This window comes from Tetrahymena thermophila, assembly GCF_000189635.1.
Source record: "Tetrahymena thermophila SB210 genomic scaffold scf_8253915, whole genome shotgun sequence".
Taxonomy (NCBI): domain Eukaryota; phylum Ciliophora; class Oligohymenophorea; order Hymenostomatida; family Tetrahymenidae; genus Tetrahymena; species Tetrahymena thermophila.
Genome location: NW_002475974.1, coordinates 119,028 through 137,088, shown reverse-complemented (window position 1 = coordinate 137,088; position 18,061 = coordinate 119,028). Strand labels below are relative to the sequence as shown.

Below are 18,061 nucleotides of genomic sequence, written 5' to 3'. Positions count from 1 at the left end.
TTATATCATAGTTCTCCTAACTCTTTCTCTTCAGAGTCAAAGATTTTACATAAATTTTTAGATAATTTTTGGTATTAATGATAAAATTTGATTTATTTTTTTGCAAATGCCTTTTAAAAAAGATCTGACCAAGTTGGATCTATAGAATAAAGATCTATATCACCTATAAATATAAACTTTTGAGTTGTGTGTTAAAGCATACTACTAAGTATAGAAGGATTTCTAGCTACACCAATATCCTCTCTCTCATTACTTTTGACTGCAGAGAATAACACATATTCATATGTTTAATTGATAGGCTCTTAGATTGTCTGAGCATTGACAACAAACTAAATTAAATAATTAAAAATTAATTTTTAATAAAATTTAAATAAATGAATTACTTTTAATTTTTAGGAGGAGATAATTTGCAATTGAGTTTTTTGAGCAATAGTTGGAGTAATAACTCTAATTTAAGAGAGGTTGATTCTATCTATGTTTACTAGATTATTTACTATAGCTAAGATCATATAAATCTCATCAGTGTTATAAATACTTCCTGTATCGCTGATTGTTCTGTTGCTTGTTGGATTAGAAACTTCTTCTTTTCCTTTAAGTGCGATAATTAATATTTCAGAAGATTCAGAATCATTCAAAGCTTCTGGGTTAATTTATGAAGGTGAATTATTATCATTGTTAAATAAAATCAATTAATTATCAAAGAATAAGTTATTATGAAGAGAAGCAATATTATAAGTATTAGTAGGAATATTTTAACTTTTAATAACCACTTTTTAATTATTTACTAATGACTATTTGAATAAATATCTTTTTCTGAGTACAATTGGTTTGAATCCACTCAGTATTAAATTTTCAAAAATACTTCTATCACCAAACCTACTTTTTGTGAAAAGGTTTCTTGTTTGTTCTCTTTAGAATGCAGTTAAGTCACCAATCATCACACATTAATTACAATTTTTTACCAAATATTCCCAAGTATTTGATTCTTGTATTTATTCAGAATTGTAAAATATTACCCTATTAAAAGAACAATCTCTAAGAGCACTAAAAGCAGATAGTAGTTGGCAATTACTATTGTTGGCTATTTGTACAGAATTAACTATATTGCATTAACTATTGCTTTAGTGGAGAGAAGATGAACCAAGAATAATTATTTTGCTTTCATCAATTGATCTTTTTACTTTTGCACTCATTTTAGAAGTCATAAATTGTCTAGATGTTGAGTTAAAAAATTCTATTGAACTATCTTCTAAAACAAAGCAAATATTTGCTTAAAAAGCACTATTTTTTAGTAATTTTGATGAACTTTCAGATGAAAAGTTAGATTACGAGTTAACCGATACACTTTATTACATACTAACTAAGCTATTGTAAAATAACCTAGCTTTATAATCAGTATCGCATTTTACAAGAATTTTTAAATTTGATTATATTAACCATTCTTGAATTATACTGATAGCTACCCTAAATCTACCAGTATGTTTTACTCCCTGAATAAGAGTAAGAGAGTTAACACTCCCACTGTACAAGGCATCTACCTAATCCTAATTTAAATTATTTTCCATAGCTATTTCTTACAAATTTACTTCAGTTGCAACTATAGTTGATTACCTCATTTGCTCCTCTCTCTAACTCTGCTGAGGACTAGTTTTATTTTGCTCGATAACTTAAATCTGCTACTAATTAGTACTGAAATTATTGCATAAAACGATAGAATTAAAAATTGAATGAAGCATTGATACTTTTGTACACATATTATCAAGTGATTTACTTTTTTCTCTTAATGAATTTGTTGAAGCTATTTTATACAGAGAATAAACTTGAGAGTAATCGGCTATCAGCTTGCTTCTTTACTTGCAGTTTGTCAAGACAATGCTTAATTTAAATGTCTGATAAGTAGTGTTAGCAAGATTATTAATTTTAGTTTAGTTCTACCCCTAATTAATATTATTTTGCAATCCATTTTCTTCACCTAATTCTTTAACTAAGCAAATATATCTATTATTTTAATTTATCATAGTTGAGTAGCTTTATAATGCAGGTAAATTTTTTGGTTATAACACACATAGATCTCCTTCTTGTATTTAATAGCATCCTTATGGTAAAATTTCTCCATTTTCACCTAAAACTCTAAAACTGAATTGATCATACTCATAATTACTTCCCAGGTACTATATGAATCCTTAACATACAAACTTTTCACCCTTTCTTATTACATTACTTTGCTATTGTTACTATTAAATTTGCTATGAATTTTAGGATTCTTAGCTATTATTTTTTTGCAATTAATTACTTTTATTAATTTTAGCCAGTAAACTTTCAAAAAAGTCTTCATAAAGAATTACTTTTCTGTTTACAAAATAGTTCAAAGATCCATTGATAAGAAGATCTTGATCTATTTTTGTTTATGTATAAATTAACTCGCAGGCTTATAAAGCAAATATAGGATCGTCTATATATAAAAGGCTGGAGTACATTTGATTCAAGTCTTCCCAGCTAAGATACTGCAAGTAAGGATCTTTTCTTATAATTTGGCTTTATTAGGCAATATTAAAATTACTAACTCTCTACTAATTGATTAAGTTTTTGAAGAATAAAGCAGAGGACCTGACAAATGATGCATTCCTTAGGTCTATATCTTCTTTTTATCCACTTCCGCCTACACCAGATAAAATAGTTTTTTTCTTACCAGCTGATATATATAATTTTTACTTATTAGATGAGCTTGAATTCTCTTAACTCTTATTGCCACTCTTCTAAAAACGATTTCTAGCAAATCTTAGATGTTAGACTGTTTCTAGGTTGTTTTCAACAGAGAAATTATCAAAGTCGATTGCCTGATATATCGACTAAGTATCACTTTAACTAGCAAAGCTTTAATTTTAAAACTATTTATTAAAATTAAATTATGAGAAGAAATGAGCATTAGGATTTTCTCTCATAGTAAACCACTCATCATCTACTAAATAAGAAATATTAGTATTAAATTATTCAAATTAATTATTAATAACAGGAATTCTTTGGGTTGAAACAAACTTTTGAAGAGTAAAATTAATTTAAGTTAATTATTCACTTTACAAAATAGGATTAAACAATTATTTTGCTGTATCTGCAGACGATTAGAATTAAATTGTCTCTGTCATTTGGCTTGACATCTTACGGTAATGTATAACATCAAGGCATATTTTAAGAACAGTTAAATTCCTAGATTGTATAGCATAATTCCAAATATAACAAAAATCTCTATATTTTAATTCATTCTTTAAGCTTCCAACTAACGCTAATTTTTCTAAAGCTTCTATAATTTTATCTTCCTGTAAGCAACTTTAAATTCTCTTCAAATACTTTTAAACTTTTAGCTTACTCTTGCATCCACTTAAGTCATCATTCAATTTATCAACTTCCTTAATATCACTTTTAGGTGATTTATTTTATGATATTTTTTATTTTTTTAGCTATTTAAGCTAATTTTTTGCTTTTGCTTAATTATTTCCATTTATATTATTATTTTAATTTAAGTTATCAGTATCATTTAAATTTGAATTTTTTTAAGATTGAAGATTTTGCTAATTTAGTTATTCAATTTCCATATTTTAATCAATATATGTTTTTGGTTCATCATCATCAATAAAGTTTGTAAATTGTTTTATTTATTTAAGAATAGTTTAACCCTCCTATGTATTAACTATTGAATTATACTCTTAAAGAACACTTTCTAGATACTATCTTCCAGTTATTCCCACCCAAAAAATTTAATCATTTAATATTACATAAATAGCTAGTTATTCCATAGCATTCTTTTTTGACTCTTTTTTGTTAGATCCCAATCCAAAAGCACATAAGCACTTAATGCCATCCATAGGGATGTTTAGCTTTGCTTCACACTTGAATTATCCTTTTTCTTCAATAAAGTTAAAATCTAAAATGCTTTTTGATTTTTAAATCCAATAATTAAAATCTTAAAGATTTTTCTTCATCCAAACAATAAATAAAACCTTTTTTTCATGCTAGCTAAGAAGTCTCTTTTACAAGTTTTAAGTTTATATCTATTAAAATTCAATTTGAGCTTTTTTAATTTCAGCCAATGTACCCTATGGTATGGAGCAGGTTATTTAATCAGGGATTTTTAAGCTTGCTTGAGAGGTTGACTAAGGAATTTATAATTATTAAATATTATTAAGCTATTATTTTTATTACTAAGCTTAAGTTAAATGAATATTATTTTGTCCATTTTATGAGAATATTCCTTCTTTATTTTAAATTACAATTTCTGGTTTTTAACTAACTTATTAATTTGCTTGATTATCAGCAATTTAAGAATTAAAATTAAGTAGATGCTTTGGATTTAGTAAATCTAAAATATTTTCTTAATTTTATAAAAAATTTTAATTATTTTATTTTTGGCAATCTTCTTGTTTTTTAAATTATTAGTATATGTTTTGCTCTTTGTTAAGTTAAGAGTTATTAACTGAGGTATTGTTAAACTAATTATTATAATTCATTTAAATTAAATGCTAAGTTTAATAAGCTTGTGGTTATTACTAATTAATTTTAACAAAATTATTTTATGTGGTTTATTGATTATTGCTTGGCATATTTGAAATTTAAATATTATTATTTTATAAATTAGAAGTAATTTAATGCTGAATTTAGAAATTTTATTAAATCTTTATGTTTTCATTTAACATACTCTATCCACTTTAATTTAGGTTTATTCTTTGGCTTTCATCTATTTTTTATTAAAGTTAATCATTTCTATAAACCTACTTTTCTTAAAATTTAGTATCATTTTTGCTTTGCTTGTTGAAATTCTATAATTATTGAAATGTTCTTTGCTATTGAATAGGATCGTTTACATGTTATTGTTTGATTTTATTTAGATTATTCATAGTTGCTTCTGGTTTTTATTCTTAATTTTATTATTTTGCTTTTAACTATTCTTCTGTTTTTTTATTTTTTTCTTTTTCTATAAGCATAAGAATTACATCTTTAACTTAGTTCATAATTTAGTCTTTTTAATCTATTAATTATTAATTTTAATTTTATTATATACTTAAAAGTTGTTTAATGGCATTTTATTCACCTTAATTTTCTTATTTTGAATTTTAACTAATTAAAGATGACTAAAGCTAAATTTAACTTAAAGTATGATTATTGTTGAAATTAAATTACTAAGAATTTTTGTTATTATTTTAATTTTCTTAAAATAAACTATCATCTTTATTTTATTAAGGATATACTTTTTATTATAAGGTCAGTCTAGGGTCTTAAGAGTTAAAATTGCTATTTGATTAATCTTTAGAGCTATTATATTATTGAGTACTTTAATTTTGTATACTCTTTTGCAAACAATTTTAAAAAGATGGTTTTTAATTTATATCTTCAGCCCTAAAACCTAATATTTGTTTTCCTTATTTCAAATTAATATTTTTATTTTAATTATTAAATTCGATTTAATTGTTTTGTTATTCTTTCTATTTATTTTGATCATTATTAATTTACTTTTAACTTATATTTCTGTTTTCTTAATCGCTTTTTCTAAAGTTTTAATTTAGCCAAAGAGATTTACTGTCATTAGTCTGTGGCTTTACATTTTCTTTTACATATTCTATCTCTCTTTCTAACTTTTTTTACTTAGCAACTGAGTCAGGCATAGGTAAACCAACTTTTTAATAATATTCAGGTTTATAAAGAATACTTTTTTCTGCAGTATTTAAACCTTAGCTGTTTTTAACTGTTAAACTAGATGTGTTATCTAAATTTTATAAATTCAAATTTGTATTATTTTAATTAATTAAATTTTCTTCTTGTTTAATCTTTTTTAGAGGAATTTAGTATTGCCTAATGTGCTCATTAATTTTCTTTTATCTCACTATTTCTTTCAAATTGGCGAGTTAGTTAATTGTTTGAATTTTTTAATTGCTTTATAATAGATTAAATTACTTAGATTTCTGTTAATTTTCTTCCTTGGTAATAGGTAGAGGCTATTTAAACAGTGGTTTTTATTATGAAAATTCTTCATTAATTGCATATTCTGAAGAAGGGACTCTTACGCTAGCTTGAGGATTAGATGAATAGCTAGAAATACTATAAAAACTAGTAGCCCCACTATGATTATAAATATTTTCATTGTTTAATTAATTTGATGGTGCTGAAGAAAGAGCCTATATTTCTAGTTACTTTTACATTTTCATGGCTCTTTCATAATTTTGGTTATATTCTACTATTGGTGTTTAATTTCCGCTCACATGAAAAGATGTGTTTTAGCTTTTAAGTCTTGCAGGATTATATGATCTATCTACTATCATAGCTTCAACAGATTTTCCATTTGAGTTTAAAATGCTTTATAATTTACTGTCTAGCTCTGTAGCTTTATAAACTCCAGATCTAATACTATCATTTTAGCTTTTGTTGCTATTCGCAAGTAGAGATTCATCGAACTATTGTTTTAGAGATTTAGGTGTTATAATAATAGCTTTTTATCTATCTGATAGCTTATTTTTAATTTCATTTTATTAGATAAGGTTTTACAATTAAGGCTACATTTAGCAGTATTTTTTTTCTAACTCGCTTTTAGTTATCATTTTCTTTTCAAATTTAATTGCAAATTAAAAAAATATTATAATTAAATTTTTGCTCAGAAATCTTCTTAATACACTTAGAGTTAACAAGATAAAATTACTAAATACTGAATAAAATATTTTCAATATTTAAAAAAAAAAATCCATTTTTAATAGCAAAAACACTACAAAAAAAATATAATAATAAATCATTTTAGCCAATTGTTTTAATTCTGCTTTTTTTATTGGGTTTTTTAAAGTTATTGATCAGATTTTAAAAATTTAAATTTATAGGATTCAAAATTTGAAAAGATATAATTAAAAAACCAAATAAAATTTATTTATAAAATAGAAAACGCGCTAATAATTAATTAATTAATTATAAACCTGCCTTATATTTTTTAGTAAATTGAATTTTAATTTATTCTATTAGGATGTTTACTGAAATTTAATATAAATTTTACTAATTGAAAATAACGAATACATTAATTATAATCCATAATTTTTATGTTGAGCTCACAAGGATTTAAATTTTACTTTATATAAAGATTTTATTTCAAATTTAATAATAAGTTTATGAGCTAGTAAGCTATCTAATAGAAATAATTGATTATCTCTCATGTTAAAAATATTTTTTAAATTAAAAAAATAAATAAAATAAAATAAATATCGCATATAATAATATTTGGATTATACAATATAAAAATCATGATAAAAACAATGGTAAAATTATTTATTTTTATATAAGTTACTTCAATGGTATTAATTTGCTTATGGTCATTAGAATAATTTTTATTTAAATAAAATTATTAAGATATTAATTTTAATAGTACATACATACAGTTAGCAGCAGCATATGATTAACTCACTTTTTCTGTTGCTTCTATCCAATAACTTAATCTAAATATTTTATTTTTTAGTAAATATTTTTAAATTGTTAGAATTAATATAAATTACCTCTTATCTTTCTAGCCTTTTCTCTGATTGCAGATTTATTTTTATTTTTACTTTATGCTTTAATTCTTTTGAACATAGGGGCATTTTTAAAGAAGTCAGGAATAACAATAAATCTAATTTAAGCTCCTCTCAAGTAAACCTATATAAATTATTATTATAATAGTTAATTTCTATTTTAAAAGCAATACTAAAAGCTTTAATGTTCAAAAAACAATCTGAAAAAACTGTTTTATTTTAAATAATTTGATTCTGTTTGCTCTTTAGTGTATCATAATTATAATTAACTCTATCAAAAGTAAAAAAAAGTTATTAAATATTACGGACTACAATTAGCTTTGCTTGCCATTTCTATTAATCATTGTAACATTATCTAATCTAACATTCATAGTATCCTAAATTAAATTTTAAAAATGAAATGTTTAATAAATTCATTTGTAGTAGCACCAATAATTGATAAATATAATCTAAATTAAATATTTCTTTAGGAATAAACCATATAATTCCAATTAACAAGAAAGAATTTTACTTCTGATTCAGCTAAGTAACCTCTAAATTAATCTCCAGTTTTTAATTCAATAGTAACAACATGAGATTCACTTTCTCTTAATATTTTAACGGGTAAACCAATTGACATTTTATAAGCTAATTTACTTTATTTATATGTATCTATTATATATTGTTCTTTGAAAATATTACTTTAATTTTCTAAATTTGATTCCTTTTTATTTTTTATTTAATAAAATATCACACTAACTAAACAAAACAAAAAAATTCATTCATTTATATATAAATATATAATGAATATATAACAAACAAACAAACAAACAAACTAACTAAATTTTTTACAAATTGTTTTTATAAGATTGTACAGTATTAAAAAGACATATCTTTTAAATAAATAATTCATTCAATCAATCACTAATCATCTAGACACTAATTTCAAAATGCTATTATTAATAACAATATTTTAATATAAACTACTATTAAAGCACATAAGAAATATTTAATAGCTAAAAATTCTATTTTATCAAATTTTAAAATAATTATTTTATTTTTTATGATCAAATAAATTAAAATATTTCATAAACGAAATTATCAATAATTAAATTAATAAATTAAATATAAAAATTAATATAAAATATTTTTTTTTAGTTTTGTTTTAAAGATAAAAAATATGGAATTGTATTAATAAAGACACAAATATTTTTTTACCATGCTAATAATAATTTTTGACTCTAATTTTTGATAATGATGTTTTTAAAACCATTTTAAGATTAAAATATATTTTTATCATTTACTATTTATAAATTCTTGAAACTGAAATAGAATATAAAATATTTGTAAAAAAAATTATTGAAAAAATATTAACGCTAAATCTAAAATATGTAGATATATTTTCAAATTATGAGAATTTATTATTTTGATTTGAAAAGATTGAATATTAAATTAGTAGTTATTGAAACAAATTAAAAATTTCAATATTTGGTTGATTAATACAAATATCACAAATTTATGCTTGGTTTTTATTATTATTATTAAAAATTAGAATTTTGATTGATGAGTAGCTAAAATTAATTTATTATCAATAGTATTAGATAAGGTCTAAATAGCAGCTTAAGAGACCATAATAACAGTAAATCTGTATCTAATTAAACTTAATAGCATAAAAGTGGAAAATCTAGACATTTTGGTGTTTTACAATAGCTCAAAAAAAGAGTAAAAAATTAATGTTTTTGATAATAACTATCATTTATTGCATGATTTAATATCATAATGATATTTACAAAAATTTAGGAAGAAGATTGGAATGATAGGTTTTACGTGTAATAGATTCCTATTTTCAAGCAATAAAGTGCAAAAAGCAACCTAAGAGTATAATCAAGTATGAATAATAAATTTATTTTACTAAAATTTTTAATTTTTTATTCTTTAGTTGATAATTTTTAATTGCATAAATTAGCTAAAGTTTCAGTTAAAAATTCAAATAATGCCAGCAAGTTATAAGAAAATAATTACGAATCAATTAGAATTAGAAGAATAACTTAAGATTCAGTTGTATCCATTTAGAGGCCTTCAACATCACAGTTTTAATGTAAATAAAATTTGATAATTTTTTAAGTGAATATTAAAATTTTGAATGGCTTTAATATATATAAATAAATAGACCAAGTTAAATAAAATGAAAACAATAACGGTGTTGTCAATAAATATATTAAGGAACTTTAAAATTAAGGAGTAAGGCCTCCTAGCGTTAATTATTCAACTACTCATCCTCATGGTTAACTTAAACAAGCTGTCTTCCATGAGAATGCATCTTCAATACAATAAAGCTAAATAATATCTGAAGAAACAATAAAAAATTTAAAGATATAAATAAATAATTTATGGGAGGAAAACAACATACCTGATTTTCATAGAGTTTTATACGTTGAATGCACAAAACAATTTAAAAAAAAGTAATTTACAACAATTATTTAGTAGGAGATTCAATCATTAAAAGAGAGGAAGTCTTTCATATAAGTAAGTTAATTTAAGTTAAGTTTTATACAGTAAATTATTTGTTCTTTTAACTATAGATATGCTTGAGGGCATTAAGAGCTCGCCAATAATGCTTAAAAACAATTAGAGAATACATATTGTAGGAATAAGAAAATTAATAGAATTTAAGTGAATAAAGCCAACATAAATTTGGGGAATTAATTGTGCATTTAAGAATATTGACTTTAAACATAGTTGAATCTATTCTGAGGTGGAGAGATTACCTCTCTTAGTTATCATCTATAAGCAGCAAGTAAAAAATGTAGAATCTTAAATTTTTGTTTTAAGGAGAAAACTATTTACTTACTTTATAAAACGACTATTCATTCATTTGTGATTCTTACCTCAAAAATTATTTTTCTTTTTGGTCTTCAACTTCTGATCCTTTCTTTCTTGCTACTTAGTCTTCCAATAATTCCTTCATTTGCAACAATCCTATTAAAAGTGATGTCTTATAGAGAATTAGGGCAAGTGAATTAATTTTATTAGAGGAAAAAATTTTTGCAAAATTAGAGATAAAATAAAATGAATTGTTGATTTCTCCTCTTGGGTTGTTTGAAGATGAAGCCGAAGATTTTCTCAGCAATTATTTGAAAGAAATTCCATTGTAAATTAAATGTTATTGTTAAAATATAAATAAATATAAATAAACTTTTGATTTAGAATTATAAAAAATAGCTTTGTTAGTGATGCAAAATAAATTTTTGAGAATGTTAAATACGAATAAGAATTAAATTGGGTAAAGATCTCCACTAATTTTGGAAAATTAATGCAAGGATTATGTATTTTTTATGTCGATAAAAATTGCTTTACTCAAAGAAGAATAGTTATCTCTCATGTCTCTAGCATAAATCAGGAAAACTTTTAAAGTGTTCTCTAGAAATTTATAGAATATATCTGGAGCAATGATTATACGGATGAAATAAGAATAACACTACATTACTAATATGATGAAAACAAAGACTACAAGATAAATGCTGAAATTTAGAATAGTCTTAAAAGTATAGGTTTCAAGTGGAAATAAATGTAGAGTGAAAAAGATACAGGATTAAAAAGTACAATCTTTGGATTAAATAGACCACAGACTATTTAGAAAGGATCTATAAAACTTTAAAATTAAGAGCCAATTAGCTATAAGCAACTCTCTATACTTCAAGATAAAAGCTCATAAGAATTTCCAAATCTAGAGTTTCAATCTTATGATTAATCTCTCCTTATCCTTGGACTACTATAAAAATCTAAATGTTCATCTGAGATTCTAAAAGCCGTTTTATAAAGCTCTCCAAAAAAGGTAATATAGTTTATTGATTAATGCCATAAAGCTCAAAAATAAAAATAATCAAATAGAAATAGCAATAATTTGTGCCTCCTGGGACCAAAGAAGAAAAAATAAAATTAAATGATAGGATTAGAGAAGTTTATGATTAAATTTTTGACCAAAGCGAATCAAGTAATGCTATAGGCTTATTACAATAAAATACGCTTAGTGATATTTGTTTTAGCAAGCTATGTTATAGATGGTTAAATTTTCATACATTCTAGCTTGAAAACTACAATCACTCATATATTAGAATAAAAATTGTAAAATTTGTTTTATTTAAATTGCTAGCTAAATAATTTATTTCATTAAATAGGATGAATAGAATAAGCAATATTATATTATGGCAACTTCTCCTCTAATTTCATCACCTATTTACTTAATTCCAACAGATGATAAATCTATAGTTGCCTTTATTATAAACCTTAAAGGATAAGATGTTGAATAAATAAAATAAGGGAAACTTTGTAAATTTGTGAATGAAATTATTAATAGCTCTAATAAGGATTAAGTTAAAAATGATGAATTATGGATACCAACCTTTAAAAAATCATTAGATTTTCACAATTACTCAGTAGATGTTTAAGAAGAGTCTGACACTGCACCATAAGTAGAAAATAATTAATAAAATATTGATTAATAAAAACATTTTTTTTTAAATAGATAATTTCAAAGATATTAGTCTCTACTTCCTATATTTAACCAATACAAGCTTCACTTCAAATTAAATAGCCTTCTTAAGAAGCTTATATTTTCTAAGCACCCTTCCTATTTGGTAATATATAAATCTGTTAGATTTTATTTTAATTATGTTTTAAGGATTAATAAAAGCTGATGATGTCGATATACCACTTTTTTCTTCCTATATTGAAGAATGTGATCTCATATGAATTATATATAATTTAAATATAAAGTAAATTTACTAATTAAAAAAGAGTTTTATATGAATTATTACTGTAAATATTCCATTTATATTACATTTTATTATTTTATTTTAGTATTAAATTTATTAATTTTGTTGTTTAAATTTAAAAAATTTCATCCATATTTCCTCAACTAATTTTTATATTTTGATAAATTTAATTCCTTGTTTTAATAATATAAATTTTATTTTCATAATTTTAAGCTTGATTGATTATGAATGAAGTATCAATTACTTTAACATAATAAATGCAAAAAATACATACATATCTCTATTAAATTAATTAATTTTGTAGTTTAAATTTTAAAAATCCATATTTGCTCAACTAATTTTTATATTTTCCTTTGTTTTTAATAATATAAATTTTATTATCAAAATTTTAAGCTTGATTGAATATAAATGAAGTATCAATTACTTTAACAAGTTAAGTATTTTAATTAAATCAAAAATTTAAAAATTGGTGCTAATTTATATTGAACTGATAAATATTTATGATTGAAATAGCTTTATTTTAGATGATTTATAATAATATTTTGAACAAATACTAATTTTTAGTTTGGATAATGAACAAAATAGTAATTACTTTTATAAAGAGAAATGCAAAAAATACACACATGTCGAAAGTTAAGTAATTTAATTTAACTAAAATTTTCAAACTTATGCTTTCTAATTTTGACCTATCGTTACAAGTTCAGTAACAATTTGATTGCTGTTTTTTAATTTATTCGTTTCATCATCATTTAAAAAGTTTTACATTTATTAATTTATTTTTTTATTTTCATTTAATTTTATAGCATGAGAAGAATTAGATTTTTGCTTTTGAAATAATTTATTATTCAAATCTAAGTTCAGAGTTTCAAGCTGCTCTGTTTGAACGGTATTTGTTGATTAAGCATTTCTTTTCTTAGACTAAAATGATTTATGTTCATTAAGTAGTTTTTTAAATGAAGTATTTTCTTGTTCTTAATCATTATCATGGCTTTTATTATCACCTGTTATCGTTGTTACTATCTTCATTTCTGAGGAATCTCTTGAATCTGTTTTTTGAAGTTTTAAGTTGGTTGTTACTAACTTGGTATCCTTTTCAATCTAATCAAATCTCTTTATTTCATCTTCATTACATAATTATTATTTGCTATCAAAATAAATATTAGACTTTATCTTTTATTTAATCCCATAATCATCATCTTCTTTTGGTTTAATATCAACTGTTTCTTTGTCATATTCTGCATTAAAATCTTCTTCTTTTTCATCTTTAGTCGAAGAAGAGTCTTTTCTGAATATTTCTTCTACTAACTTGGTCTTTTAAAAAATAAAAGAAAACATCAAATAAAAATTATGAAGAAAGAAAGTAATAAACATACTAAACTCTCAGCAAACGCTTCATCAACAAGAGGATTTTCCTCTTTAATAGCTGTTATATAATTTTAAAGCTGCTAGTAAAGTTACTTGTAATATTTATAAATAAATTCATTTTTTATAAATTGTGCTATGTAGAATTCCTTTTTTTCTGAGTATTCTTAATACATAGTTTCAATATTCTTCAAAATTTCTTATTTTATAATAATCTCATAGAAAATGAGTATCCAATCAAGCATTTATTTTAATATCTACTGATGTTTTTAATACTATTTTTAATTTTTTATTGATTCTAAAATTGTACGCCTGCTTGTCCACACCTCTTAAAGTTTTATCAATTCTATTGAGCCTGTATCCATAAAATTAATATTCAAATCTATAGTATTTTATTTCATTAAGTATCCCTTAGCATTTTCAAAGTTATTCTCCTTACCAGTTTGAATATAAACGAATACTTCTACAATTTTACCAGCATCTTCTTTTAAATGTTTAAGTTCTGGTATCTTCGATTTTAAAAATTGGGCATTTATTTCTTACAATTTCGCTTGCAGTTCCTCTAAATCTTTATCAATCACACCTAAATTATGATAATATTTTAGTAGCTTAAATGTTAAAAAAAGTTATACCATATTGTTAAGTATATATATCAACGTGTTTCTAGATTTTTGCTTTATATAATTTATATTTTTAGAGCTTTTCAGCTTGGGCATCTATTTTCTTGCGTATCTATTTATATTTAAAATTAGTTATTGAAAATTAGTTTTTTAATGATGAAAACTTTGTATTTAATGAAAAATAATTATTTTCTATTATACTTTTTTTTTGCATATGTCTAGCTAAGGAATAAACTATTGAATTTGCTATAAGAACTCATTTTTTTCGCTTTTTTAACTTTGGTTATTTTCTGGGGAGTCTTTCTTTTTTTTCAAGTATTCGAGCATGTCTAATATGAATCTTTAAGCTAACCTTATTAAATTTGTGCTTTGATTTTTATTTTTTGTTTACTAATAAATATTAATATTTTTAAAAACTTTAATTATAGTAAATTAGTGAAAAATTATAAAGTCTTTAAAATTCAATAACAAAATCAAATTTTTGTTAGGTTTTTAATATAATAATAATAAAATAGAGTTAACTTAAATGGTTTATGTTGTTTAGTTTAATAAAAATAATATATTTGAATATGGTAAATATTTTCTTTTACATTTTGTAATCAGCTAGTATATGTTTACTTAGTTAACTAACAAAAAATGCATATTTTTTATTTCTAATTGTCATAAAATATCTGATACAAATAATGAATACTGCTTTTTTTATTGGAATTATGACTTCATTAAAATTTGCTGGCAAAAATTTTTTATAATAAACTTTTTTTAGGAATTCTAAAAATATAAATTCATATAATAAAGAATAATGTTGCTTGAATAATAATTCAGTACAAATAATTTCTTTAAGATAATAAAGAAAAATTTAATGAATTTTATCTACTGTGCTAATTTTAAGAATATTTTTCATTTTTTCTATAATTTTTAAAAACTACTATTAAAAATTCAACAAAATTTTAATATTTATTTGAAAAAGTAAAATAATATTTTATCCATCACAAAATTAGTATGATCAAATATCCCTAAATATTTATTTTAAATTGAAGTATATTTATTTATAATAAAAATAAAAGCATAATAATAACTAGATCTTTAAGAGATATGTGTAATGTGTGAGGATAATATTGATAAATTAATTATAAATTAAATTATTTTTTATAAAAAGTCAATTACTTAAATTAAATTTATTAGTTTATATTTAAATAAATAAAAAAATACAAAAATCTAAATAAATTTTATAATAAATAAACTTTTTGATTAGATTGAATAATCAAGAAAAAAGCAAATATTTTATATTTGTTGTTTATAGTTAAATGGAAAATATTTAGCATATAATTTTCTCACTTAAATATAGTGAGGATATTTGAATTGAGGATCATTTTATTTATGTCATTTAAAGTATTCAAAGGACAATATTTCAAAAAAAATTTTATTTAGTTCATATTTTAGAAATTTAATGAAAGTCAATAATTTAGACAAATTCGTACAAACAAATAGGATTTGTTAAATATAAAACTTTTACATTTAAATTTAATAGTGATTTATTATGGATATAAATTAATAAAGATTTTTATTTTTAAATACAATTTTTCATATTTTTTTTGATAAAAATTGCTACTAATTTCAGAAGCTAGGATAATCTTCAGTTTCACCTAAGAGAGTTCCATGCTTGGTACCATCAGTAGAGTACATAAATTTAGATACACAGGAAGTCATACAACTGTGGACAGGGAGCATACCTAATTTTTTTTAATTTAATTTTTTATTAGATGAAACATTTGAATAAAATTAAAAATTAATTTACCAATAACGTCACCAATCTTATATTGATCCAAATCAGAAGCATTTTCAAAAGTAATAATACCATGTTCTTATGAAAGAGTTGTAACAAGAGCATTAGGTAAATGAGTCCAAGTACCATCTTTGTTGTATTTGACAACCCATCCACAGATCTTTTATCCTTATTCAGAAACTAAATATTCTTTAGATAAATGAGTACCACCTCCATAGACAACTATTTACTTTCTTTCAGGGTGAAGACCTATTTTTAATTATAATAATTTCTATAAATATTCTGGAAAAAAACTTTACAAAATTAAAAATCGAATTAAAAAGCAAAAGTAAAGTTCTAGTTTAAAAAAATTACTTATAATTGGGCAAGCTACTGTAATACTAATGTTTTTAGCTTCGCAATTGTTCATTCTTGCTTACATAACATCGAAGAAAACATAGTTTCCTGGTCTGACCTCATCAATACCTTCAAGGTTTTTAGCTGCAGAGATTCCTGGAGTATCACCAACTGAAATAATAATTTTAGGGAACTTAGTAATATATCTAGCTCTTAAAGCAATCATTGCTTCTCTTGCTCCTTCTAATATTTCTTATCTCTCTTCACAAGTAGTTTTCTAGTAAGTATGACCACAGTGAGTCAAAAAACCTTTAAAGGTAAGATTATTATTTTAACCAATAATAGAAAGTAGCTTATCAACAGCTTCATATTCTTAAGGTTAAACACCACATCTCTTATATCCAGTATCAATTTTAAAGAAAATTCCTAACTTAGCGTCTTATACATGTTCAGCAACATATTGAGCTGTTTATTCGTGGTCAATCATGATATTTAAGACATCGATTTTTTAAGCTAATTAAAGAAGAGGTTTAAGTTCTCTAATATTAAAAGGAATAGCTAAGGTGATATCCTTCCAGCCATTCTTGGCGAAATAAAAAGCCATAGAAACGCTAGAAACTGCAATTTAGTTTACTCCGCATTCTCTGACAATGGTGCCAACATAAGCACATTAATGTCTATTTAATAAATATTAAAATGTTTATTTAATAAAAATATTCTATATAGCTTTTAAGTAGCTAACAAAGGCTTATTTAATTTTTTTTTTACGTTTTGAAATGAGGTCTGAAATTAGCATTAAAACTCTCGATTTTTTTCTTCATTCTCATAACATTCTCACGAATGATATTGGGGTTGACAACAGGACTAGGAATAGTGATTGTATCCAAAAAGTTTCCTAACATTTTCTATTTCCTTTTTTGATAAAGATTTGATTGATTTTATTTATTATTTTCTAATTTTATGAATTATATATTTACTTCTAAATTTATTATCGAAGGATATATATATTAATCAGAATCATATATAAAAAGTAAGTAACATCTTAAATTCTTTTATCTATTTTTCTTTTATTAACATCAAAAATTGCCTGTAAATAAACCACACAATACTAATTGTATCCATAAACTAGTAAACGAGAATTCATATTTTCTAGAAAAAAACTAATAAGTTTCTAAAAAGGAAAACTGACTTTTGTATGGAGATTAGAGTCAATAAATATTGAAAAATTTAAAAGTTTATTTAACTTAGAAGAGGAGAATTTCATGCTAAAAGAAAAAACAACTAGCCAAATTCAAAAATAAGCTAATTTTAGTTAGTTTTTCTTCATTAGAAAAATAAAAGAATAAATAATTGTCAAATTACTTTTTCAAAATGATTAATAAGATATTTATTAATTTCTTTTGGACAATTTTTGATATAATTATCTAAAAGAAAGATAAAAGAATATTTGAAGAAAGTAATGATGATTTCTGTCTAAACATGCGATATATAAAATTAAAAATTGCAATTTTTAATCTTAATTAAATAAATTAAAACAAGTGGTTTCCATGTGTTTAAGAGTAATAAGATCATCTAAACGTATTTTCAAATCAATAAAATATTAATTTGCACGTCAAAGGTGCTTATATCTTCTATTGTAAACTATTTATATCAACAAGTTAACATTTTTATAAA

General features: G+C 22.7%; 5 protein-coding genes across 5 annotated transcripts; 1 reads left to right on the top strand and 4 right to left on the bottom strand. All coding sequences in view use genetic code 6, as the record gives it.

Annotated features, from left to right (window-relative positions):
* Nucleotides 1–5: 5 nt before the first annotated feature.
* On the bottom strand, nucleotides 6–6,584 carry TTHERM_00688600 (Sm protein; the record flags this gene model as incomplete). The annotated part of the gene is made up of 2 exons (XM_001026962.2): nucleotides 6–329; nucleotides 384–6,584. The coding sequence occupies 2 exons, from the start codon at nucleotides 6,582–6,584 to the stop codon at nucleotides 6–8; spliced, it is 6,525 nt and encodes a 2,174-aa protein (XP_001026962.2).
* Nucleotides 6,585–7,425: 841 nt separating this feature from the next.
* Nucleotides 7,426–8,151, bottom strand: TTHERM_000688599 (small nuclear ribonucleoprotein; the record flags this gene model as incomplete). Its single annotated transcript, XM_012800803.1, has 4 exons — nucleotides 7,426–7,460; nucleotides 7,518–7,656; nucleotides 7,838–7,909; nucleotides 8,044–8,151. The coding sequence occupies 4 exons, from the start codon at nucleotides 8,149–8,151 to the stop codon at nucleotides 7,426–7,428; spliced, it is 354 nt and encodes a 117-aa protein (XP_012656257.1).
* Nucleotides 8,152–9,074: 923 nt separating this feature from the next.
* On the top strand, nucleotides 9,075–12,263 carry TTHERM_00688590 (hypothetical protein; the record flags this gene model as incomplete). Its single annotated transcript, XM_001026961.3, has 10 exons — nucleotides 9,075–9,233; nucleotides 9,312–9,399; nucleotides 9,478–9,609; nucleotides 9,682–10,037; nucleotides 10,094–10,662; nucleotides 10,719–11,346; nucleotides 11,403–11,636; nucleotides 11,690–11,983; nucleotides 12,037–12,148; nucleotides 12,193–12,263. The coding sequence occupies 10 exons, from the start codon at nucleotides 9,075–9,077 to the stop codon at nucleotides 12,261–12,263; spliced, it is 2,643 nt and encodes an 880-aa protein (XP_001026961.3).
* Nucleotides 12,264–12,946: 683 nt separating this feature from the next.
* TTHERM_00688580 (hypothetical protein) lies at nucleotides 12,947–14,528 on the bottom strand (the record flags this gene model as incomplete). The annotated part of the gene is made up of 3 exons (XM_001026960.2): nucleotides 12,947–13,597; nucleotides 13,660–14,380; nucleotides 14,470–14,528. 3 exons carry the CDS (start codon nucleotides 14,526–14,528, stop codon nucleotides 12,947–12,949), a joined length of 1,431 nt encoding a protein of 476 aa, XP_001026960.2.
* Nucleotides 14,529–15,882: 1,354 nt separating this feature from the next.
* On the bottom strand, nucleotides 15,883–17,289 carry TTHERM_00688570 (amine-terminal domain alanine racemase; the record flags this gene model as incomplete). Its single annotated transcript, XM_001026959.3, has 4 exons — nucleotides 15,883–15,998; nucleotides 16,064–16,300; nucleotides 16,406–17,064; nucleotides 17,156–17,289. 4 exons carry the CDS (start codon nucleotides 17,287–17,289, stop codon nucleotides 15,883–15,885), a joined length of 1,146 nt encoding a protein of 381 aa, XP_001026959.1.
* Nucleotides 17,290–18,061: the final 772 nt, after the last annotated feature.